Raw genomic sequence first — 27,081 nt, 5'->3', positions numbered from 1 at the left:
GTTACAGAGGTAAGAATCGTGATCCACGTGCAAGAAAAATAGCCACCCCAACGCGCGTTTCGCTGTATCAGCTTCCTCAGGGGGTATAGTCTAGGCTGTATCCTGTCCACCTTTTTATAGTGTCCCCCATCACGAATCGCAAAAGAGGGAAGGAAATGAAGTTCCGGGTATCAGCCCTCATCAGTGGTCCACGGCGCATGCGCGAGATTTAAGTCAAAGATCACGAGACCTCGGTCACCTGTCGTCACGCCTTAGCTGCGCACGCGCGTCTCCAAAGACGCGTCTCCATGGAGACCGCGCAAGCGCACAACCGGCGTACAGAAGAGAGGGGACCGAGACAAGTGTCCGACATCTCTGCTCATGCGCAACCCCAAGATGTGGTCTGTATTATATCAGATAGATTTATCTTTTACTGGATGAGCCCGGAATGATTTGAGCGGTACGTTCTAGGGGGAGTTTCTATAGGAACAGTAGTAACTGCCTCAGATGTTAGAATTTTAGTCGCAGAGACAGTGAACATAGATTGAGTAGAAGAAGGGGGGGGGGGTTTAATGATAATAATCAATATATACATAAATATATATAAAACAACATAGTGACATGTAAACAATAAAGAAATGAAGATAGAATCGTATTCCCATTCGTTCCAGTAAAATCACGGTCATCCATCAAAGAACGATCCTCCTAGAAAGAATACGACCAGATCTAAATGTAGACGTGGGGACAAGAAATTAGTAACATTTTACAGGTAGGACAGATGTATATTATAACATAAAATCGCCTAAAAACCGCAACAGATTGCAGTGGATGGATATGATTTATAGGAAGGGAGAAAAGCTCAATTTTTCATTTAGACCAAAAGGGGTCATAGTACCAAGGGTAATAATCCATCTGCACTCTTTTTGTGCTAGAATCTTGATCGCATTACCCCCTCTGACACCACAATGTACCATGTCTATGCCCCGCACCAGAAAGGTTTTGGGGTCACATCCATGGTGTAATTTGAAATGCTTTGGTATCGTCTTCAGTAATGACAGATCACGAACTCTTTCCGCAGCCAGGATGTCCCTCACATGCTCACGGACGCGGACCCTAAGTTGTCTGGAAGTAAGGCCAACATAGACCTTTGAACATCCACATGTTGCGTAGTACACAACATGGGTCGTACTGCATGATATGTAATGCAGGATATTAAACTGACGTCCGTTTTTAACGGAAGTGAAAGAGGTTGTCCTTATTATGTTGGCACATGCCACACAGTCACCGCAGGGGTAGCAGCCCTGAATAGGACCTCGTGAGGAAAAGGGGTTAAGTTGTAGAGGTACATAATGGCTCTTAACTAGTATGTCTTTCAGATTTTTATTTCTTCTGGCCGTCATCTGAGGATTAGTTAGTAGGGCCTTAGAGAATGCAGGTTCTGTGTGTAAGATCGGCCAATGTTTCTCTAGGATTGATCTCATCGTTTGCCACTGGTTATTAAAAGTGGAGATAAATCTAATTTTGTTATCCGTCTGATCTTTCTTATTTCTACCTATCGGATGTAAGAGGTTCTTTCGTTCTGTTTTTTTGGGCCCGATTATATCCCTGTTTAATACTCCTTTGACTATATCCCCTGGCTTGGAATCTTTCTTTGAGGTCAGGTTTGAAAGGCTCTTGCGGTGCCAAAACAGTGGAAATCCCCCAAAAGTGACCCCATTTTGGAAACTATACCCCTTGAGGAAATTATCTAGGGGTATAGTGAGCATTTTGACATCGCAGGTTTTTTGCAGAAATTACTGGGAGTAGGCTGCAAAAATGAAAATCTACATTCTTTCAAAGCAAATGTAGGTTTAGCTAATTTTTTCTAAGTTCCACAAGGACCAAAAGGAGAAAATGCACCACTACATTTGTAAAGTAATTTCTCCCGAGTAAAACAATACCCCACATGTGGTAATAAACGGCTGTTTGGACACAAGGCAGGGCTTAGAAGGGAAAGAGCGCCATTTGGCTTTTGGAGCTCAAATTTAGCAGGAATGGTTTGCGGAGGCCATGTCACATTTGCAAAGCCCCTAAGGGACCAAAAAAGTGACTCCAGTTAGGAAACTACACCCCTTGAAGAATTCATCTAGGGGTGTAGTGAGCATTTTGAACCCACAGGGGTTTCATAGATTTTATTAGAATTGGGCAGTGAAGATAAAAAAAATCCTTTTTTTCCAATAAGACGTAGCTTTAGCTCAACATTTTTCATTTTCTCAACAAATAAAGGAATAAAAGAACCCCAACATTTGTAAACAAACTTCTCTGGAGTACGGCAATTCCCCACTTGTGGTCATAAACTGCTGTTTGGGCACACGGCAAGGATCAGAAGAGGAGGAGCGCCATTTGGCTTTTTGGAGCACAGATTTTGCTGGATTGGTTTCCGAACACCATGTCACTTTTGCAAAGCTCCTAAGGTACCAGTACAGTGGAAACTCCCCAAAAGTGACTCGATTCACGAAACTACACCCCTTGAGGAATTCATCTAGGGGTGTAGTAAGCATTTTGACCCCACAGGTGTTTCATAGATTTTATTAGAATTGGGCAGTGAAAATAAAAAAAATCCTTTTTCTTCAATCAGACGTAGTTTTAGCTGAAAATGTTTAATTTTCTCAACAAATAAATGAAAAAAAGCACCCCAACACTTGTAAAGCAACTTCTCCTGTGTACGGTAATACCACATATGTGGTCATAAACTGCTGTTTGGGCACAGAGTAGGGCTCAAAAGGGAAGGAGCGCCATTTGGCTTTTGGAGTACAGATTTTGCTGGATTGGTTTCTGGCCGCTATGTCGCATTTGCAAAGTCCCTGTGGGAACAAAACAGTGGATCCCCCCCAGAAGTGACCCCATTTTGGAAACTACACCCCTCAAGGTATTCACCTAGGGGTGTAGTGAGCATATTAACCCCACAGGTGATTGGCAGAAATTGGTGTGCACTCGATGTTGCAGAGTGAAAATGGGATTTTTTTCCATAGATATGCAAATATGTGGTGCCCAGCTTGTGCCACCATAACAAGACAGCTCTCTAATTATTATGCTGTGTTTCCCAGTTTTAGAAACACCCTACGTGTGGCCCTAATCTGTTGCCTGGACATTCGACCAGGCTCAGGAGTGAAATGAAGGCCTAATTTGGCAATTTACAAAGTATTGGATCACAATTGCAGAGGCTCTGATGTGAAATAATAAAAGAAACTGCTGAGAAGTGACCCCATTTTGGAAACTGCACCCCTCAAGGCATTTATTAAGGGGTGTAGTGAGCATTTTCACCCCACAGGCCTTTTCCATGAATGATTGCGCTGCGGAAGGTGCAAAGTCAAAATTTAAATTTTTCCCTAGATATTCCATTTTAGTGGGAAATATGTCATGCCCAGCTTATGCTACTGGAGACACACACCCCAAAAATTGTTAAAAGGGTTCTCCCGGGTATTGGCAATGCCATTTATGTGGAAGTAAACTGCTGTTTGGGCACACTGTAGGGTTCAGAAGGGAGGTAGCGCCATTTGGCTTTTGGAGCGTGGATTTTGATAGGTAGTAGTTTTGTTTGGAGTCTTACTGGGGTTTCCGTTTATAATGTGGGGGTACATGTAAGCCGGGCAGAGTATATAAGGGGCATAGTCAGGTGGTATAATAATGGGGTAAAAAAAAAAACAATAAAATAATCCATAGATATTTGTTACGCTGTGACATAAGCCTTTCTGCACAGGCCGGTGTCGCACTAATAAATGGTCCTTACTTATTCCCCTTTTGGTCCACACTCGGCATCTTTGCAGTTTGAGGATTTTTGCTGGGAAGGGTTGTCCTGGTATAATACGGGCACCCTCACTTCCAGCAGATATGTTTGGGCCCTACCCTTCCTGGTTCCCTAATTTTAGGGGCCTTGATAATTCGCCACTTGAAACAGAAGAAATGTTCCCCTCGGGTCGGCACAACTGCATACTTTTTCTTTCCTGACTTATTGGAGCCTTAACTAATTTAATTTTTTCATCGAAGTAGTGGTATGAAGGCTGTTTTTTTTTTTTGTTTTTTTTTGCGGGACGAGTTGTAGTTTTTATTGGTACCATTTTGGGGTACATACGACTTTTTGATCACTTGTTATCCTTTTTTTTTTGGGAGGCAAGGTGACCAAAAAACAGCAATTCTGGCATATGTTTTTAGTTCTTTTTATACAACGTTCACCACACGTTATAAATTACATGTTACCTTTATTCTGCGGGTCAGTCTGATTCCGGTGATACCTAATTTATAGGACTTTCTTACGTCTTACAACTTTTTGCACAATAAAATAACTTTTGTAAAGAGAATGGATTTTTTCTGTCGCCAAGTTGTGAGAGTTATAACGGTTTTAATTTTTTCGTCGACTGAGCTGTATGAGGGCTTGTTTTTAGCGAGACGAGTTATAGTTTTATTGGTTCCATTTTTCGGTACATGCGACTTTTTGATCACTTTTTATTTCCATTTTTGGAAGACAAAGTGACCAAAAAATATAAATTATGTCAGTATTTTTTAGTTTTTTTTTTACGGCGTTCACTGTGCAGAACAAATAACATAATATTTTTATAGTTCATGTCGTTACGGTCGCAGCGATACCAAATATGTATGGCTTTATTATTTTTTTCAATAATAAATGACTTATAAGAGAAAAATGGCGATTTGTGTTTTATTTTATTACTTGAAACTTTTATTGTATTTTTTACAACTTTTATTTTTACTTTTTTTACACTTTTTTTTACACTATTCTTTAGTCCCACTAGAGGACTTGAAGCGCCAACAGTTTGTTTGATGTTCTAATACATTGCACTACCTATGTAGTGCAATGTATTAGAACTGTCCGTTGTTCACTGACAGCAAGCCGATCATTCTCCGCCTCCGGACGGGGCATAATCGGCTTCCGTAATGGCAGATAGGAAGCCATTGTTAGGCCTCCTGTTGCCATGGTAGCAGTCGCCAGCCTTGCCATCGCATGGATGGCTGCCGATTTCATACAAACCACTTTGATGCAGCGATTGCATTGAATCGCTGCATTGAAGGGGTTAATGGCAGGAATCGGAGCTGGCTCCGGTTCCTGCCTTTACAGTGGGATGTCCGCTGTAACATACAGCGGACACCCACTGCTGATGACGCCAGCTCAGCTTCTGAGCCGGAAGCTGAGCCGGCGCCATCTTGCCGATGGTACCGGAAGCCTCTTGGGCCCGCCGATGACGGGGCATAGGAGGATTCCGTTACTGGCAGACCGGGAGGTAAGTATTAGGCCTCCGATCGCCTTTGCAGCCACCGGCAACCCAGTGATCACGTTGCTGGGGTGCCGGTGGCTATAAACTCCTCACATGCTGCGATCTCTATTGAACGCAGCATGTGAGGGGTTAATCGGTCAGATCGGAGGCTAGCTCTGGTCCTGGCCGATACCGCAGGGTGCCACCTGTAACATACAGCTGTCACCCGGTGGTGATGTCGCTGGCTCAGCTCCTGAGCCAGCTCCATCTCTTTTACGTGGAATTGCGGGAAAACACCAGCTCCCATCACGTAACTACGTTAAATTGCGGGAAGGGGTTATACACTCCGAGGTGGTGGGATCACACACTGGAAACAGGGAGCTGGAGAGGATGAGTTAATCTCTCTCTTTTTTTTTTTTTTTTTACTTCTGAGGGGCACGCAAAACGGCACAGGCTCGGATCTCTCCAACTTCTCTTCACCTACTAATAGATCAGAGCCTGTATCTGTTATTTTTCACCTGCCCTAGTTGAAAACTCACTGTGATTGGTGGGTCTGAACAGACTCACCAATTGCATCAATCGCCGGCAATGGACCATTTACAGCTGACAGCTGTGACGGACAGCCAGGAACAGCGATCGCACTGTTCGTGGCCGTTTAACCCCTCAAATGCTGCCACCAATCGCGACCGCAGCATCTGAGGCGTTAAAAAGAGGGGGAGGCCCCCCTGACTGATCATCGGTGCCCCCACAACACAATCATGGGGTGCTGATGGTTGTCATGGCAGCCCATGGGGCCTAATGATGGCCCCTGTGGCTGCCTTTAATCTGCATCTTATAAGCCATGCCTGGGCAGGGCTTAACTGAAGCCTGTAAAAATGACAATATAACGCAATACATTAGCATTGCAGTGTAATGCAGTGCTTGTACAAGTCCCCTAGGAGGACTAAAAGCTTGTGTAAAGTGCCGTGAACACGCGTCTTGGGGGAGTTCCGCTGCACCGAGCACGAAAACTGCAGCTTTTACTGTGCAAACACTGTTGGCGATGCCCGTAAAACGTAGTGGATAATCTTCTACACCCTCCTGCTCTTTATCCAGATCCTCGGCTCGGAGTCTGAGCATAGACTGGTTCCTCAAAGCATTGTACTCCTCAGCTGCATCGTCCGACATAGCGCCGCCTCACTCACCCCCTTCTTTATCTGAGGTCAGCTTCTAATGGCCATCCCGGTCCTCACCACTATGAACAACTGTGGACTTTCCATCGACCCGGTGTCAACTTACCGAGGCAAATCAAGAAACCCCCCTCATTACAGCGTCTCACGCTGAGATAGCGACCGCTATTTTAGAGATCCCTCCCATGACGGAGGGACAGCCAGGCCTCCACATGGACCTTCACCTACTGCGTGAAGTAATTCAGGCCCTTCCAACCAGCCAAGATTCAGACTCCCTAGTCTCTCTAGAATCAAGCAATCTCACCAGCAGGCCTGATCAGATATACGTTCCGAAGTTGGCAGATTGGCCAACAGAACCCATGTCGCTGAACAGAATATGTCCGCCATTGACACCAAAGTGGCTTCCCTTGAAAGAGCAGTCTCGTATAGAGCACGTTTACAGTCCACAGCGCTTGAAATCGACGAACAGGAAAACGGGATGTAGGAATAACGTTCGCCTTAAAGGCCTCCCTGAACAATATCGCTAAAAGACCTGCAGACGCTACCTTCCAAATGGACAGGATCCACAGAGTAGCTCGCTCGGGCCCAGTCGACCTTTCTATTCCAAGAGATGTTCTGTGTTGTCTCCACTATTATACTGATAAGGACATGATTGTTCGGGGAGCTTTGTCACATGGCCCGTTAACTGTTGAGGGTGGTACGGTCAGTGTACCCTGATATTTCTTCTAGAACGGTATATATGAGATGCCTTCTGCATCCATTCCTGGAAAAAAATTAAAGCCGTGGGGGCTACCTATAAATGGGGTCACCCATTCCATGTTGTCATCGAAAAAGACTCTGATACTTTTCTATTGCGTTACCATACGGATCTCGATGGCTTGTTTCGCTTTCTACTAATTAATCCCTTCCTGGTACCTGACTGGTTAACACTATAAAGTTTTTACCAGCAACCGCGAAGATGTCTGGTCTGGTCCGCTCCAAACATCCCTTCATCAACCAGTCCTTTCAGATTTGCATCCACCTCTTCTGGACCTCTCCCTAAGGGTCCCTCCCGAAGCGTAACTTCTGTACTACCCTACACGGTCCTCGCCATACACATTTTGACTTGGTTCTCTGAAACTGCACTGGTTCATCCACGCTGTACCCGTCTATGGCCGCCTTTCCCTTGATTCTACGTCTTTGTATCTCTTCTAGGTCACCCCGACATAGTGACATCACTAGGTTGGATGGAAGACTAAGTGCCTGTTAATATAACATCTATATATTGTTTGATAGGTTCTCTCTTTCAGGTAATACAGTCCCATTATTTATATTATATCATTGTTTTACGAATCCTCCAAATGTTCACATATTCCTATTTGTTGGAACACTTCATACATTGCCTTGCTATACTCTATGCACCTACACGTACATTTTGGCTACTTGTTTTTCAACCACTGGGGTTTCTTGGACAGATGGTTTTGTTAATATGTAATGTTTCTCCTGTACTTCTACATGTTCCGTGGTCCTATACTATGTGCCCTTTTCTATATGCCAGATTGTGGTTCCGGCTGAGGACCTGGGGTCATACTTTTTGCTTCAACGTCATGCCTAATTAACCTCCTTATGTGGACAGTTGCAAGCAAACAAGCCATGAGGAAGGACGTGGTGTATGTCTGAAACGCTTAGGCACCTTATCAGTGTGTGTACCCTTGCATTTGGGAACTATGCTGTTTTAATCATCACAATAAAATTGGAACAACGTTCTATTTTAAACCGTACTGCGCTGGATCATCTGCTTTTGGTCTTTTTTTTCTGTCTGTAACACTGTGTGCCGTCACGGCGATCCAGGCGCAGAGCGCAGTGAAAACCTGCAACAAGGTGAGCTGGAGGATTCCTCCCATAAATTGTCTCCTTAATTGGACCTACATGGAAGAAACTCTTCTCCGACTTGGCCTCACATCCCACATGATAAGCTGGATAATGTCCGTGTATTCTTGCCCCACTGCCAAAGTACGTGTGAACGGCATCCTTTCTGACGAGTTTACAATCTACAACGAGAACAGACAGGGCTGCCCTTTTGTCTCCTTTAATTTTTATTTTGACTTTAGACCCATTTCTCCGTCGTGTCCAATCCTGACATTACAGGCCTCAAAGCGAACACGACTGAAGATAAAGTTGCAGCATATGCAGATGATCTTCTATTTTTCCTGAACAATCCGTCCATATCTCTCCCGAATGTAATGCAAGAATTCCAGCAGTTCTCTAAACTTTTCAATTTCAAAATTAGCTTTTCTAAATCAGAAGCCATGAACATCTCCCTTCCCTCCCCATTCTACTTACCTTAGAACATTCATTTAGTTTTAAATGGAATACAGTGGCCCTCAGATACCTCAGGGTTAATATCCCAGTCTATTTGAAGGATCTTTTCAGACTTAACTCCCCCCCCCCCCCTCTCCTTGCAGACATATTCTGATTGCGCTAGATGGTCGAAAGGTACTTTCACTTGGATGGGACGTTGCACCATTTTCAAAATGAATATTTTGCCCAGGATCTTATACCTGTTCCAGGCCCTTCCAATCGCCATTCCAATTTAGTTTTTTGAATCGGTCAGTTCCTCGCAAATATCATTTGGTTGGCATGGCAAGCCACCCAGACTTAAGCGCACACTTCTATGTAGACCTAAGGAGCCAAGCGGTCTTGCACTCCCTGATATTAGATCTTACTACATTGTGTCACAGCTTTCGCAGATAGTCGACTGGTGCAGACACACCCCCTTCAAACCCTGGGTGATGCTGAAACAAAGTTTCACCAATGTTCCTCTTTCCGCCACCCCAAGGTTGGAACAGGACCAACTAAAACCTCTTTGTCAACACCCTACCATTGGCTCTACTCTACTATGCTGCTCCATCTCCTCAGTGAGGACGTCCCTACTCCCTGTTCACTCCAATGTATCCCGTTTTGGGGAATCCACTCTTCCCATCAGGTCTAGAAGATCCAATCTTCTGATCATAGTTCATCGCGGGTAAGTTTGGAGCATCTAATTTCTTACGTGGCTCAGACTGGCATTCTATCTCTGACCTATCCCAGTTACCTGACCTTAAGCCCTTGGGGCATTGGAGATCCCTTCAGCTTAGACACTTTTGCTCCTCCATCTTGCCCCCTCTGTCTACCAAAACACCAGGACTCCCCTGGAGGACTTGTGCATTGGGTCCAGCTTAATTTGTCACATCTTGTCTACGGTATAAACTTTGCTTCAAAATCCTCCAGACTTGCCTCCCCCTCGCTACCTCTTGCAATGGGAATCTGACCTCAGTATCTCTCTTTCCTCTACACAACAAACACGTATCCTTACATTGGCTCACAAGACTTCAATCGGCTCTCACTATCAAGAAGCCAGTTATAAATTGCTTTCTCGTTGGTACAGGGTTCTGGTTCGTTTGCACAGCATCTTCCCCACAGTCTCTCCCCTTTGCTGGAGGTGTGGAGCGGAGGATGGTACCCTCCTCCTCACTTTTTGGTTCTGTTCTCTTCTGATGCCATATTGGGAAGGAGTCAGGTGGGTGATCCAGAAGGTTACGGATACAGGCATTACTATGGATCCGGCCTTCTTTCTTCTCCATCACTGCGACATCCCTGTCGATACATATAAACGTTCACTGCTTTGCATTTTAGTGATGGCGGCTCGCCGTTGCATTCCATTAAAGTGGAAAACTACCTCCTCTCCTCCTTGTCCCTCTGTATTTCTAAGGTCATTTACCTTATGCACATGGAAGAGTTAACTTCTTCTCTTACTGACTCACATGATAAATTCTACCAAACATGGGTTAAGTGGATTGATTTCCAAAGCTCTGACATACAAGGATATTCTTCGTGAGATTAGCCCCGATCAACCGCCCAACTAAAGGCTCTTTGTGGCGACGTGGCATATTCCACTCTGGTAAAATACATCCACCCCCTTTTTCTTCTTTTTTTTTTCTCTCCTGTTCTCTCTCTTAGGCCTTATTTACACGAATGTGTGTGCGTTTTGCGCTCGTAAAAAAACTAAGCGGTTTGCGCGCGTTGCAGTTCCGTGTTCCAGGGTTTGGTGCGTGTCTGCGTTATTTTCGCGCGTATGCCATCCTTATGTCACGCGGTTTTGATGTTTACAAAATGAAATGAAGGAGGTGGTTTTCTTTTTCCCATCATTTCTTGAGCAACTGTTGCGCGAATCACGCACAGCACACGGATGTGCGTCCGTGTGCTGTCCGTGATTTTCACGCACCTATTAACTTCAAAGGGTGCGTGATGCACTAAAAACGCTCAAGTATAGGACATGCATTGAGTTTCACGCAGCGGACACACGCTGCGTGAAAAACACGGAATGTCTGAATGGCCCCATTGACTTGCATAGGTCCGTGCGACGTGCGTGATTTTCATGCGCGTATCACTGACGTTAAATACGCTCGTGTAAAAAAGGCCTAAGTCTCTATTTTCGTCCTGTCTCTTGATATTTTGTACTCGAATATGTAACTGTTTATATTACAACCTTTCACACTTACTATGCAAGACTACTCAATTGGGAGTGCCTTTCTTACCCTGTATACTGCTCATTGTATTTTTTCTATTTTGACTTTGTGTTTCTTTTTCCTGTAAAATGTACCTTTTCTGTCACAAAAATAAAGAATTAAAAAAAAAAAGTCAACAAAATTGTAACAACATTGTAATAGACCAAAAAATAAAGTTATGGCTCTCAGAATGTGGTAAAACAAAACAATTTATTTTTATAACAAATCGTTTTTTCTTTGTAAAAGTAGTAAAATATTTTTTAAAAACTATATACATTTTGTATCCCCGTAATCCTATTGAGCAACAGAATAAAGTTGTCGTTTTTACCGCACGGTGAAAGCCATAAAAACGAAACCCAAAAAACAATGGTGGTATTGCATTTTTTTCCAATTTCAGCCCGCAAATAGTTTTTTAGTTTCCCAGTACATTATATGGTACTTTTGATGGTGCCAATAGAAACCACAACCCCTCCAACAAAAAAATAAGCCCTCACATCACTCTATTGACGGAAAAAGAAAAAAGTTATGGCTCTTGGGAGGCGGGGAGTAAAAAACAAAAATCAAAAAATGTCTCAGTCCCGAAGGGGATATACAGTCTATAAAGACAAACAAAGTAATACATATAATGTTCCTCGATTTTGATTTTCCTTTTCATGTAAGGTATTTGTGTTGTAAGGGAAATATTAGCTCCTATTCAGGATTAGCAACATTGAAGGGGTTTGTTTATGACCCTGAAATGTTAGGACTTCACCTTTACGAGAACTAACATCAAGTTCTATAGACGGAGCATTCTTTGTGCATCTGTTCCAAGGACACTGCTAGATGATTGTTTGCTGGCAATGCTCTTTCAACCCTCCAGTACTGAAGTGTGGAAAACAATATCCTTTACTGAGGAAATGTTTCTCTGCATATAACGGTTTCCAAGTTCTTACAAGCTAATATAATACCCTTTCCCCTTTACACAATCAATTATGCAGGTCAATGCATAGCAACTCCGCAACAAAATGATTCCAGATAAGTAGTAGTGCTTAGAGACTAGAAACATTGTCCATCTTTTATCATGTACACTATTTTAAATGGATTGCTTCAGAAAGGACTGTTGAGTCAATGCATTTGTTCTGTTTGACTTTCCATTAAATTCTTACGTTGGTTATAAAGTGTCCCCATTTGCACCCTGGTAAAAATGTGTCTGCTGGAAATTCAATGCAGATAACTTTTTTCACCGACCGTGCTTGTACCAAGTAACTACACATGCAGTATGTGTGAACACATAGATTTATCTATCTATCTATCTATCTATCTATCTATCTATCTATCATCTATCTATCTATCTATCTATCTATCGCTATATCCATTTATTTATTTCTATAGATAGATACATATCTGGGGAGTACTCTGTAACAGAGGAATTACACAGGAGGATTTGCATACCTAATATTTGTTTTATTGAGTATGCTCTGTGATGTGTATACAGAGAAGCACTGTCGCACCTTAATACAGGTACTGTGCGAAATCGCTAAACCATAACTTACAGTTCACACGTTGTCAATTCTGTCAGCATTAACCGTGGATTCCTCATCTAAATCCTGACAGAATCTGCTAATGTTCCGATGGCAATGCATGTAAATAGGATATTTTATTCACATAATTCAAAAATAATAGACGCACTGTGGATTTTAAAATCCATCGAATTATAGTAGAACTAATCCAATAGAAAGTTTCAGCAGCTAATTTCTGCTGTGAATTTTCTTTAAAATCAACAGCGGATTTGCCTAGGGCTAATCCAGACCTTGCCAACATACCCTAAAAGAACTATGGATGGCTTTCCCAAATATGTGTAAAATTGTCCATATTGTAATGGAGCATTTTAATTTTGACGTTCTCTTTATCCATGATCTAGCATTGGTGGCCTTAGCACATAATCTATACAAATATAGCCAATATTCTGAGGAATTATGTGAATATATTGTTGTTGTCACCAAATATTTCCTCACACACCACACAACTACTTTTCCTTCTATGGAGAATTTTTCTTCTATAAACCCAGGGAGCCCCCTTGGGTGTTAAATTCCCACCATCGCTGGCAGACCTTTACAAGACATGGTGGAAAGAGGTTTTCATTTATTCCACACAAAACGCTTTTTTCCAATAATGTACGTTGATACGGATTTTATATAGAGGTCAGACTCATCGTGTGGTAGAGGGGATGCTGCGTTCATACCAGCGTTCATTACGTACATAAATTAAAATAGTCTTTATATAACTTTTAAACAAATGGTCAGCACAGAGTCTATCATTCCTGCACCTAATTTTAGAGGCCAAATCCATTACCTTAAAAGTCAACACCTGCCTTTACAGGAAAAATACAACACTATATTACATTCAGCGAGCTATCACCCCAAGCCAACTCTCAAATCCATTCTACTGGTGGAGCTCATCACAATTAGGAAAGCCTGTTCTGACAATGCAACATAGAATACAGAACAATGGGGGTAAAAATTGAATAGTAGCTAGAGATTATCCGAAATAGATGCTAGATCGGGCCATTCAAATTTCATCCGTAAAAACCAAGGAATCATTACTATTGAATGAGGTTATCCAAATTCACTCTATTTGGGTGGCAGTGGGAAGCCTTAGATGTTACATCTGTTAGTATGTACAAGAGACCTAAGATCGTTCAGATTTGGTACAGACACTATGAACCTATCTCTATCTAATAAGCCTTATTGTGCACTTCGTTAGAAAAAGGGGTAAAGAGTGAGAGTCTCCTGCGCTTTGATTTACAATGCAGCCATTCAGTCACAAAAGTACCACTGTATAGGTAGGGTAAATACACTCCTCAACATTGAAATTACAACACCAAGAAGGAAAAGTTTTGGAATTGTGAAAGTCACAAGATCGATAGACATGTTAATAATATACAAATGTCAAAAAAATGGAAATAAGACACTCCAAATATCTTGATTTATACAGTATAGAGTATGAGCGACACGCATAGAAATACACGCACTTACATGGCTTGGCATACTATTAATGAGTTTATTAACCCCTTCCCGCTGCAGCCACTTTTGACCATCCTGAAAGAGCCTCATTTACAGAGCAGATTTTGCTTGGTAGCAGTTTAGTTTGGAATATTACTGGTATTTCAGTTGATAATGTGGGGGGATATGTAATCTGTGCGGAGTACATCAGGGCATAATAAGGTGGTATAATATTGGGGTAAAAAAATAATAAAATGATGTTTGTTACGCTTTGAAGCAAACCTTTCTGCACAGACCAGTGTCGAAACGATAAATGGTGTCCTTTCTTATCCCCCTTTTGGTACACACACTGCACCTTTGCAGTTTGAGGAATTTTAATGGGAAAGCGTTGTCCTGGTATAATACGGGCACCCTCGCTTCCAGCAGATATGTTTGAGCCCTGCCCTTCCTGGTTCCCTAATATTAGGGCCTTGATAATCATCTCATGAAAAGTTCCCCTTGGGCCTGCACATCTGCATATTTTTTCTTTACTGACTTATGGGAGCCATAGCTTATTTTTTTCATAGGCGTAGTGGTTTGAGGGCTGTTTTTTGTGGGACAAGCTGTAGTTTTTATTGGTACCATTTTGGGGTACTTGCGACTTCTTGATTGCTTTTTAACCTATATTTTGGCAGGCAAGGTGACAAAAAACAGCAATTCTGTCATCGTTTTTTTAGTTTTTTTTATGCAGCGTTCATCATGCGTTATAAATTACATGTTACAGTGCCCTCAGTAGATACTGCCACACCCCTCCTAGATAGTGCCACACCCCTCCTAGATAATGCCACTGTGCCCTCTGTAGATAATGCCACTGTGCCCTCTGTAGATGGTGCCACTGTGCCCTCTGTAGATGGTGCCACACACAGTGCACTCTTGTAGAAACACCCGCCCCCTCCCTTTAGATAGCTTCATTGGCCCTCCCTCTAGGAGTGGAATCCCAAGCCAGAGCGTTGCCACATATATGGACAGTGACATCAGGGACTCTAGGAGCAGAATCATTGGCCAGAGCGTCGGCAATGCTCTAGGGATTCCACTCCTAGAGGGAGCCCCAATGGAGCTATCTACAGGGAAGCGGGGGCTGTAGCGCTGTCGACAGGGTGGGGTTTGTGTAGCGCTATTCACAGGGGGGAGGCACTATCTACAGGGGGATGTTTGCGGCTCTTTCTACAGGGTGTATGTGTGGCGCTCCACAGCCTGCTCTCTGCTGTCCCGAGTATGTCTCTGGGGATTCGATGCCCCGCGGGACGCAGATGACAACCAGTTCAGCCAGTAATTTGAGGCATGCATTGTGTGTAACTACAATCGATCACAATTACTATACTACTGATTTTATTTTTATTTTGTAACAATTTTAGTTTACGTTGTAAATTCACTGTTCTAAATCTAGACATTTGTCATAGTTGCGTCTTCTTGGTTGTTCATTTTATATTGTTAAATGTGAAGTTTACAGAGAGGGTTTTTATTGTGTGTCTTAAATGAACTCCTACAATCTTCAACTTAATCCTTACATGTAAACAAGACTTTGCACTGTGGTTGATTCTGCGGTTTGACAAATGTGCACACTACTACATTGCGGTCCTGCATGTTACTTCCCATTGGGGGAAATAATCCTTTAATCACACTTTTCATTTGCTTTCCTATTTTGCAGTACATGATCTCATTTCTTTTATCCCTAAGGCCTAAACTAATGTAATAACCAGCAGAGAGTTGTCATAGGAGCATGTACTACTTGGAAAGGTTGCACACAACACTGTTCATCTGATTTATAAGCTTGATATTCGTAAACATGGCAATGGTTCCCTACTTTTCTTATTAGCATTGTCATCTGAGGTAAATAGTTACAACATTAAAATGCATCTCTACATAAAATGATAGTATTGTGTTTACAACAGTTTTTATTCTTCTAGTTAACAGCCATCTCCAATGGCTGCAAGAATAATCTGAAAATATAGCAGGATGGTCATTATCTGCCAGTTTGTCAACATGCGACAGATCATTTTACAACTGTATATTGTCCGAATCCCTTTTGAAGACTGCAGACTGATGTACACGTGGGTTTTTATCTCGTTTTTAATCCCACCTAACCCTAATTTACCAGAATAAAAATCACCACTGTCCTGCTGTATTCAGTTAGCAGTGATTACTTTATTAAAAAATATTGCCATTGACGTTCCACGGTTTCTGTATATAATGTACGTCTCATAAGCTTTAGGCTGGATTCACATGAGCACATTACGTCCGTAATGGACGGAACGGATTTCGGCCGCAAGTCCCGGACCGAACACAGTGCAGGGAGCCGGGCTTCTAGCATCATAGTTATGTACGATTCTAGGAGTCCCTGCCTCGCTGCAGGACAACTGTCCCGTACTGACTTGTCCGGCAGCGAGGCAGGGACTCCTAGCATCGTACATAACTATGATGCTAGGAGCCCGGCTCCCTGCACTGTGTTCGGTCCGGGACTTCCGGCCGAAATACGTTCCGTCCATTACGGACGTAACATGGTCGTGTGAACCCAGCCTAACACATGAAGTAGGTATGTGGCACACTTTTGTCCTTACAAAATCCACTGAGCGTGCATGTTCATTGGGAAAAAGGGTATAAACTTGTATTAAAGGGGTTATGTGGAGACCGAAAAGTATTAGCAGTATACTCACTGCAGTATTGCTAATGTACATTCCGGTCCCCTGTCGTGCTGATTGAGATTTTAATCGATTTTTACAGTGCTGGTGGGGACCGGAAGTCTAGTTGCACAGTCTAACTTCATGACGACATGACTCGTCGTTATGTGACCGCCTCCACTGTACTCTGTGTAAACGCTGTAGCAGTATTCCACCCGTATTTACGGACCCGTTTTCTCTGCACTAATCGGCAGCCCCTTCTCTCTATCAGTGCTGGAAAGAGAGAAGGGGCAGCCCTTTCAGGCAGCGTTTCCGCAGCGATTGAAAGTAAAAGAAGTTCATACGTACCATTGTCTTGGTGACGCGTCCCTCTTTTGACATCCAGTCCGACCTCCCTGCATGACGCGGCAGTCCATGTGACTGCTGCAGCCTGTGATTGGCTGCAGCGGTCACATGGGATGAAACGTCATCCCGGGAGGCCGGACTGGAGGATGAAGCAGGTAAGTTAACTTTTAATACTATTAACTCCAGCGGTAGTCACTGTCCCGGGTGCTGAAAGAGTTACTGCCGATCAGTTAACGCTTACAACACCCTGGACAGTGACTATCCCCTGACGTCGCCTAGCAACGCTCCCGTAATTACGGATGCACAGACGTAGCCACCCGTAATTACGGGAGCCCCATAGACTTCTATGGGCCTGCCCGTGCCGTAATTACGGCCTAAAATAGGACATCTTTCTAATATAGGAGTCCCCAGTGCTCTTCTGAGCACTAAATTATTCAACTTTTATGTTCGTTTTCTACATCTCAAACCTGCTTAACCTACGATGTTTCATTCTTTTTTTCGGCACAGCAGATGTATGTATTTTAGGTCTTTGAGCTACACGTATCATACTAATCTTCTATTGATATGCAATTTATAAAGGTTCACGATTCTTATTGTACTGAAGTGTATCTAATGAAAGATCATCTGGGCGTATCTTATGATTAAATATCTTCTATTTTATACTATCTTAAGATTTAGGCAACCACCTTGCACAAGGCAATTTAGTAGTAGTAGTAGTACAAGTTTAAAGTGAGTCAACATTTTAGCAATGTAATAACAACTATGTAATACCCAAACTGGTATTTAATCATAATAGTTTAAATCTTCGTCATTGACATAAAAAGCTAAGCAATGTGAAATAATTAATTTAAGACTTCAAGGCTATGCTTCTGTTTCTTGCATCATGCCATAGTTTCTGCTGAAATACTTCTTTTGAGCTTTTTTTCATGGTATTTTTCCACCTGGCAGCTCTATGTGAAATATGATGGGATTGAACATATTTTCCCCAGCTGTTCTCATGGAATTCTGTCAGCCAGGTATTAGATTTCTGGAGCTGAAACTATATTTACAAGTAAAAGAAATGAAGAAACAAGAAAAAGTAAATCATCCTCCACATGAAGTCTCTGTGCTGGAAGTATTTCAATAAATTTGAGTATTGCTAAAAGGTGGTCCCTGACCTAAATCTATTAATGACTATATAATATTAAGAGACTGGACTTCACCGTTTAATAATAATAAAAAAAAAATAATACAGCCAGTTACTTTCTAATCTAGAATGCAGATCCTTGACAAGTTTCTGCAATAGTTTTCCAAGTTGTAAAGGTTTTATGTCCCAAATGGAATGTACTTGGCTGTATTCTACAGAAACTGTCAATCCCAGTGAATGCCAGTTCATTCATAGCTCCCAGGGTTTCAAATCATCGCAGAGGGGATTTATCTAAACTCTTGCAATTTGCTCTCATTTATAGACCCTACCAGTTAGATCTCTGACTAATGATTAATTAGGGCAAACGGTAAGTAATTTATACAAAGGAACAACAGCATTACAGCTTTTATTGGACGATAGATGTTCTGTTCAGTTATAGTGGTGTGAGAGCTTAAGAAGGATCTGTCAGCAGTTTATTAATTCCCTATCTCCTAACTAATCTAATAGGCGCTCTGATGCTGATAACTACAGTGTGATTTTTTTTCTCTCCAAAAACGTTTATTATTTGCAAAGTTATGAGCATTTTTCTAAATATGCTAATGTGGCTATACTTGCCAAATAGGAGGGGACTCTTTCTTTTCACTCTGGGCGGTGTAATGTTTTCTGTATGACGCTGTCCAATAGTCATACAGCTTCTCCCCCTTCCCTGCCCAGCAACACAGCGTGATCATATAGTATACAGCTTCCATTCCCGAATCTGTTTTCAACTGGTAATATCTGTTTTTTCCACAGCTAGCGATCCTGGTGTTATATGAAAGATTAGCATCTCATCTTTCATATGACACCAGAACCGCTGTTCTAGGTGGTCCACAGCCGGAGATATGGCTATTTGAAGTGATCCCCCTTCCCTCCAGCATCAGTCTCTCACACTGTGTGAAGCAGCTCTACGCTGATAGGACAGCGTCAGAGTCTGTGACGTAGCTCCACCTCAGGAGAATCGCTGGTGTTGACGCCTGTTTGTCAAGTATAGGCTCATTTGCATATTTAGAAAAAAGCGTATATGAACAGAGACGTCAGGTGCTCTATCTACGATCAGAATCCCCGGCCAGAGGAATTTGCGCTCCTACAGGGAGTTACAGTGGCGATATCTACAGGGGGGGTGCAATCTACATGGGGGTGGTGCTATCTACAGGGGAAGTGGCGCTATCTACAAGGGCACTGTGACATTATAAGGGAGGTGTGGCACTATGTGGGCTCTGACACTTTGTATGTAGGCACTGTGGTACTATGTGGGCACTATCTACAATGGGCACTGTGGCACTATGTGGGTACTGGCACTTTATATGTAAGCACTATGTCACTTTATATGTGGGAACTGTGGTACTATTTGGGCACTGGCACTTCATATGTGGGAACTATGGCACAATCTACAGTGGACACTGGCACTATCTACAGTGGGCACTGTGGTACTATGTGGGCACTGGCCCTATGTGAGCATTATCTACAGTGGGCACTGTGGCACTATCTACAGGGACATTGCGGCACTATCTACATGGGCACTGTGATGTTTTCAGGGGGTTGAAACAAAAAAAAAAACCGTGACAAATGAAATCCATCCTTTTTCTTTTACGGCCATGGAAAACGGATGACAATCGGCCATTAAACATGGAGAGACGGACTGGAAATTGATGAAGATTTGGAGATACACTGATGCAAAATGGCCATGAAAAACTGACAGGCGCTCAGTTTTTAATGGCTATTTTTTTTCACTGTCGTTTGAAATCAGCCTTACATTTCTTTAGCTTTATGGGATTTTAATATTACTGACAGGTTTCCAACATGTTATTGGATTGTTTGTAATATAGTTAAGGGCAAATTATTATTTCTTTTTTTTCCAATAGAAGTATTATAACCTAATAACCTTAAAACTAGGGTTTGTTGCTTAATTTGCCCTTTATTGTCTGTGTTGTATGCAATTCATGGTGTGTCTAGCATTACTGAAATTTATGGTTGTAAATTGATGCTTCTCTTTTGATAGCTGGGCCTTTTTGTTTTTTATTTCACTTTTTAGTAATAGTCTTGATTACTACCGAAGCATATAAATAATAACATTGACATTGATCTTCTGATATTGCAACTGACCAATACTTTGATGGCCAGTTTGATGACTCCATGCTCATGTTGGCTCTTTTTTCAGATATTTTTTGGAGTGGTTGGTCCATTATAGTCAATTATAGTCAATGTCCGAACATGTGCCCTAAAAAAAAAAAGTAAAGAGAAGCCGAATAGACAGCGCTTTCCTAGCACAACTGCCATTTTGTCTAGTATTTGGCAGGAGCCACATCTTTCAGATTTCCACCAATTGGGCAAAAGCTACCTTTTTAAGGCCCTGTTCACACAGAGTTTTTTGCAGGTAGAAAAATCTGCCTCAAAATTGCTTCAGGAGTTTTGAGGCAGATTTTCACCTGCTTGCCCCTTCTTGCCGCATGTTTTTTTTGTCTGATTTTGCATCGTTTTTCGTGGCCATTGAGCACCGAGTGCAAAAAAATGCAGCGAATAACGCTTCTCTAACTCCCATTGATTTCAATGGGAGGTCAGAGATGGAACCGCGGGAGGAAAGAGCATGTCGCTTTTTTTTCACAGAAAAAAACACCTCTGCCTCGCATTGAAATCAATGGGAGGCGGTTCCGTTTTGTTTTTTTGGGGCTGATTCCTACACTGTTTCCGCATCATAATCAGCACCCAAAAACTCTGTGAACTGACCGTTAGGGTTGCAGTCTAGAATAGTTTATCCTCTTGCTACTTAATCTTATTTAAAAAGAAGATGGGATAAGTAAACTGTTACATTTTTCCTTAAGAAATGGTCTTATGGATTCTTCAAAAAGACAGGAAATTTAAGTTTGGAAGGGATCAGAACACGTAACATACAGGGGTGCAATAATTTAAATAGGGACAGTAAGGGAGAGGCCTAAGAAATGTGACCGGAAAAAGGAAGCCGGAGAATATTAAAAATGCACATGTAAAAAATGCATGCATTAAATGTAAAAATACTTCTAAAATAAATTATTTTAAATACACTACATTATACAGTTTATAGATCATGAATATGTGTGATGTAAATTTTGCTTGCCCAATTTTGGGCACTTGTAAATTCGCAATCTTCTTATTTGGAAAGTGTTCTACTTTCAGTTCTGTATCATTTGAAAGTTTTCCCTATGATTAATGAATCCCTGGCACAAATTGACTTTTTTCCCCTCTGTTGCAGAAAATGAATTGTTTTCACTAGCTGACCTCATTCTGAATTTCTTTTGGCTGCCCTTATTATTTAGAAATCTTACACTGCTGAAGCCTGGCGGAATAACTTTCTACTTTAATAGTGATACAGATACTATAAGGGTATGTGCACACACAAACTCAAAGACGTCTGTAAATACGGAGCTGTTTTCAAGGGAAAACAGCTCCTGGTTTTCAGACGTTTTTTGAGGTGTTTTTTACGGTCGTTTTTGGAGTTGTTTTTCTATAGAGTCAATGAAAAACGGCTCCAAAAACGTCCCAAGAAGTGACATGCACTTCTTTTTCGTGGGCGTCTTTTTACGTGGCCGTTTTTTTTTTTTTAAAAACGGCCACGTAAAAAAAGCCTTGTCGGAACAGAACGCCGTATTTCCCATTGAAATCAATGGGCAGATGTTTGTAGGCGTTCTGGTTCCGATTTTTCAGCCGTTTGTCCCGTTTATGGCCCGAAAAACACTACCTGTGAACATACCCTGACTATTCTGTTCAGCTTTAAGCAGATTGTAAAAGGAGAATTCCAGTAAAGGAAATATTGGGGTCATTTTATTGTTTTTTATTTTTTATTTATTGCATTTTATAAATGTGTAGTAAGTAATATACTAGTTCACTAGAGAAGCCTTTCTGTCTTCTACTATAAATGATGGTGTTAAATATATATACATTCATGATCATAAATGTTTCTAAATAGTACATTGCATGCCAAATTGAAGTCGACGTTCACATCTGTATTTCTGAAACAAAATTCCACTTATTGTTTTCTTCAATGACATATTAAGAAATGCAAATGGTGATCAGTTGGTTGTTATAGGCAAGACATCCTCTTTTTATAATAGACTCTTTTGTATTAAAACCTTTTTTTCTATTATTATTCCTTGTGTCCCTTTATTTCTTTTTAGGGGTAATATAATTTTCCCTATAGTCTTTGAAATTGTTTTGTGTTTTTTATGTGGCGGCAGATAACAACAACTCTCCAAAAGAAGATACACCTACTGGTAGCATGGACTCACTTTCACCCTCTTCTCTCACTCCTGTGGCTATGTGCGCAAATCCTTCCAATGAGAAAAATCATGTTATAGCAGATGCCAGTGAAGTTTTGGAGTGGGATACCTCTGAGTAAGTGTTTTTCTATCTTATTTTAATATCTAATCATATATCCGCTGCTGACTCGATAGGCCCTGGGATCATACTGCTTGGTTCACTTTCAATGCACTTTCAGCAGTTAAAGAAAAAATTAGTCACCCTTTTGTGTTACTATGCCAGACTCGCTGCTATGTATATTTCGATGTTAGGAATTGCTGACCTAGTATTTTGACTATTCTATACATTGATAATAAGCACTAGTACAATGCCTCTCCGCTGTATTTACATAATGTATAAACTGGCCAGACACTTAAGATAGCTATTCCTCCCGACTCCACCGTAAACACGCATGCTCCGCACGGTCAAGCATGCATGTTTTTTCTGTTGGGGCGCGAAATAAGCCTATGTCAGCGGCTTATCTCCTGCGGGCACGAAGGATTGGGCATGTTGAAATCCAACATGCCTGATCCTACTGTCTCCAAACATCTGCCGTCGCGGGAGAGTCAGGAGATTAAGATACACGATAGATAGCCAGCCGATCCCGGTTGAAATTGGAGGTTTGGCCTACTTTTATCTAATGCGTACGGCCAGTTCAATTTGCTAATATGATCCGAAAAAGGTAATGGAAAGATGGTGCCTTATTTATCGATACACTTTATAACTATATACTCTGCTGAATATACCAACACATTTTGACAGTCAATTATGTTGTTTTAGAAGCTATTGGACACAAATTTCCACATGTATAGGAGAACAATTTAGGAAATAAGCACTTTAAAGAGGTTCAGTTGTCATTCTGGCTAGCTCCTAAAGTTGAAGACATTCTAGTGCTAGAGTAAGATGCTTTTTTTTTCTTCATGTCCTATTTACCCTAGTCTTAAAGTGTCTACCGTTTGTACATGAATTTGATTTATTTTTTTAAATTCCAATAGGCCCAAAATTCTGTACTGATTTATTTTTTTTTGGTATGTAAATACATTTTGGCACTATTTCTACAATTAGATAAACTTTGTTTTACAATTTTTTTTATTTTAAAGTTTTCCCACACTGGCTTGAACATGTGATTGTCAGGTTGCTGGTACAATACACTGCAAAACATATGTAGTGAGGTGTATTGTGCTATTTATCAGCTCCTAGTATATCCTAGGATTGTTAGAGTTGTTAAAAATTCCTTGTTTTCATTTTAGGAAGTAGTAGTGCACTAGGCTGCACTTAAAGAGAACCTTTCACCTGCCCATACATGTGCAGCTGAGCGCAGCATATAATAGGCAGGGCTTCACAAACACTGTCTCACTTGAAAGAATTTTTCTAACTTCCTCCGTTATTTACATATCGGTGCCGTTATATTTGGCGCCCGATATGTAAATAAGCCCCTGAACTGTCAATGGGGCGTTTCTATCTAACTAAATCGCAAGGGGGCGTGATGTCTTCGCTCTGACACTGTCCAATTAGCTACAGACAGTGTCAGGGCGGCTTGCGCTGTGTTCCCTCCGGCGAGAGCACACACAGGCTGGCGGTTCTGCAGAGAGCGCTCTCTGTCTGTGTTCTCGCGGGAGGGAACACTGCGTAAGCCACCCTGACACTGGCCGTAGCTGTCACGCCCCCTTGCCATTTAGCTAGATAGAATCGCCCCATTAACAGTTCAGGGGCTTATTAACATATTGATCCCCTACCCATCCCTTGTAAGAGAGATAGGAGTTTTCTTACATTGTTTTGATTGTGTATGAGGAAAGTCTCTTGCAAGTACATAAAGTCCATAGGAATCTTAAGCTGAGCCCCGCAGCATCTCCATGGGTTGCATCCATGTTATTTATCCATATAGACACATACATAATTTGTCCCACGAGAGGTGATTTCACTAACTGAATGTAGCTTCTTGTATTATAAACTGAAGGCAGAAAAAGTGTAGAGCGCAAAGGGCTGAACTTATGGCATAAAGACTGCACACAATAACTGCAAATAATATTTGAAAGGCTCTTTTACATTTTTATCTTTGGCTGGAGATCTCCTTTAGACAAAGCTTTCTAAAAGCCACTAAACTTCTATAATCACGTGACCTCACCCCCTTTAAATCCAGCTTTAGATAAGCAGTACCTGTCACTTAGCATTGTTTAGTCTGGCTAAGAAAAAAACACTTAAAGAGACTCTGTCACCAGATTTTGCAACCCCTATCTCCTATTGCAGCAGATCGGCGCTGCAATGTAGATAAGAGTAACGTGTTTTGGTTTTTTTTAAACGAGCATTTTTGGCCAAGTTATGACCATTTTTATATTTATGCAAATGAGGCTTTCTAAAGTACAACTGGGCGTGTTTAAAGTTATGTACAACTGGGCGTGTATTGTGTGTGTACATCTGGGCGTTTTTACTTCTTTTACTAGCTGGGCATTGTGAATAGAAGTGTATGATGCTGACGAATCAGCATCATCCACTTCTCTTCACAACGCCCAGCTTCTGGCAGTGCACAGACACACAGCGTGTTCTCGAAAGATCACACTGTGACGTCACTCACTTCCTGCCCCAGGTCCTGCATCGTGTCGGACGAGCGAGGACACATCGGCAGCAGAGGCTACATTTGATTCTGCAGCAGCATCGGCGTTTGCAGGTAAGTCGATGCTGCTGCAGAATCAACTGTAGCCTCTGGTGCCGATGTGTCCTCGCTCGTCCGACACGATGCAGGACCTGGGGCAGGAAGTGAGTGACGTCACAGCGTGATCTCTCGAGAACACGCTGTGTGTCTGTGCACTGCCAGAAGCTGGGTGGTAACGAAGAGAAGTGGATGATGCTGATTCGTCAGCATCATACACTTCTATTCACAATGCCCAGCTAGTAAAAGAAGTAAAAACGCCCAGATGTACATACACAATACACGCCCACATAACTTTAAACACGCCCAGTTGTACTTTAGAAAGCCTCATTTGCATAAATATAAAAATGGTCATAACTTGGCCAAAAATGCTCGTTTTAAAAAAAACAAAACGTTACTCTTATCTACATTGCAGCGCCGATCTGCTGCAATAGGAGATAGGGGTTGCAAAATCTGGTGACAGAGCCTCTTTAAAGGGGTTTTCCCATCAGGGACATTTATGACATATCCACAGGATACGCCATAAATGTCAGATCCCACCTTTGGGACCCGCACCTATCTCTACAACGCGGCCCCTAAACACCATTCTAGCTTTCTCAGTTCCCACTGCCGACCCAGGCCTCTTTGAAATTTCCGACCATGTAATCGGAAAACAGCCGAGCTATGCTTTATCCATAACTCCCGTAGAAGTAAATAGCAGTTACCGAAACAGCGTAGCTCGGGTGGTATGCTGCTTCCATAACTGCCATTTACTTGTATGGGAGTTATGGAAACGGCATAGCTCACCGAGCTACGCAGTTTTCTGATTACATTGTCAGAAATTTCAGTGAGGCCTGGGTCGGCAGCAGTAACTGAGAAAAGTAGGCCCCGTTTGAGAGATAGGTACGGGTCCCAGAGGTGGGACCCGCATCTATCTGACATTTATGCATATCCTGTGGACATGTCATAAATATCCCTGATGGGCAAACCCCTTTAATACAAATTCATACAACGAGAAGTGGTACTGCTGTTACAGAGTCAGACCAGATGCATCTAATTGTAAGTACTAAAGCAGGTCTCCTCTTTCTAGGTATGATTGATATGTCTCATTTAGAGTATAAAACAAGGGTTTCACTTTCATAAAGCAGAGTGGCACACCAGTGCTTATTAGTATTTAAAGGGAACCTGTGACTGACTTTATGCTACCCTCTCTGAGGGCAGCAAAAAGTAGTCACACACTCTTATTTCAGCGTTCTGTCACTCATGTCTGATAGTTTAGAGATTTAGGATAACTTACATTTTGAATGTTGCAGCACGATGCGAGTGCTCGGAGGAAGGAATACGGGTGTATTCATGAGCTGCCGCTCCCCCAGCCCAGCCATTGAATATTGACATTCACAGTAAAACGAAAAAAATCTGTCACTCATCGGCGGCTGGACGGGGAACTGCTGCAGCTCACGAATATGCTGGACTTCTTCCCAGCACTCGGATCACGCTGCAATATTCAAAATGTAAGATCTCCTAAATCCCTAAACTATCAGACATGAGTAACAGAAAGCTGAAATCAGTGTGTCTGTCACTACTTTATGCTGCCCTCAGAGAGGAACCACTTAATACCTACTGCTAAGAGTTCATCCTGGGAGAGGGAGGGAGGTGATCTATTACCAGTTTGGACACAGTTGTTCACATTGCAACTGCATAATCCATGCACTGCAAACTAATATTAAAAGAAAACTTTTTTCAGTGCTCCATGGAGATGAGCAGTTCACATACTGCTCACTCCTCTCTTTCCACATCTTCTATAGAATTAACTAGAAATTTTCTGAATTAAAAACACCTACTCTTTGTGAATTTGGGGACCTTAGCCCCCAATTCTTAAGATCAGCAGGACATTCACTAGTTAAACATTCATGCCATATCCTATAAATGTGGCATAAATCATTTTGGTTAGGGAGCCCCGTTAAGATAAGTATTTGTACCAAAGGTATGCTTTGTAAACGTATGAAATCTCATTTATTCTCCTGCTGCGCTATCGTTTCTGGTAAAACCACGGACACCACGATGGAGAACTGACAGAACCCATTAAAGTCAATGGGTTACGTCGGCCGCCAGTTGTCT

At 42.0% G+C, this 27,081-nt stretch overlaps 1 protein-coding gene across 4 annotated transcripts in view; it reads left to right on the top strand.

The window, feature by feature from the left end:
* Positions 1 to 27,081, top strand: part of ARHGAP10 (Rho GTPase activating protein 10) — a 394,713-nt gene that overhangs the window by 305,218 nt on the left and 62,414 nt on the right. For all 4 annotated transcript variants that reach the window (XM_075860371.1, XM_075860369.1, XM_075860372.1 and 1 more), the window contains one exon: positions 22,277 to 22,433. In XM_075860371.1, coding sequence (XP_075716486.1) covers positions 22,277 to 22,433 — 157 coding nt within the window. The remainder of the gene's footprint in view (positions 1 to 22,276; positions 22,434 to 27,081) is intronic.

Source organism: Rhinoderma darwinii, chromosome 1, assembly GCF_050947455.1.
Source record: "Rhinoderma darwinii isolate aRhiDar2 chromosome 1, aRhiDar2.hap1, whole genome shotgun sequence".
In the NCBI taxonomy this organism is placed as follows: Eukaryota; Metazoa; Chordata; class Amphibia; order Anura; family Rhinodermatidae; genus Rhinoderma; species Rhinoderma darwinii.
This window is presented reverse-complemented; position numbering and strand designations above follow the sequence as displayed.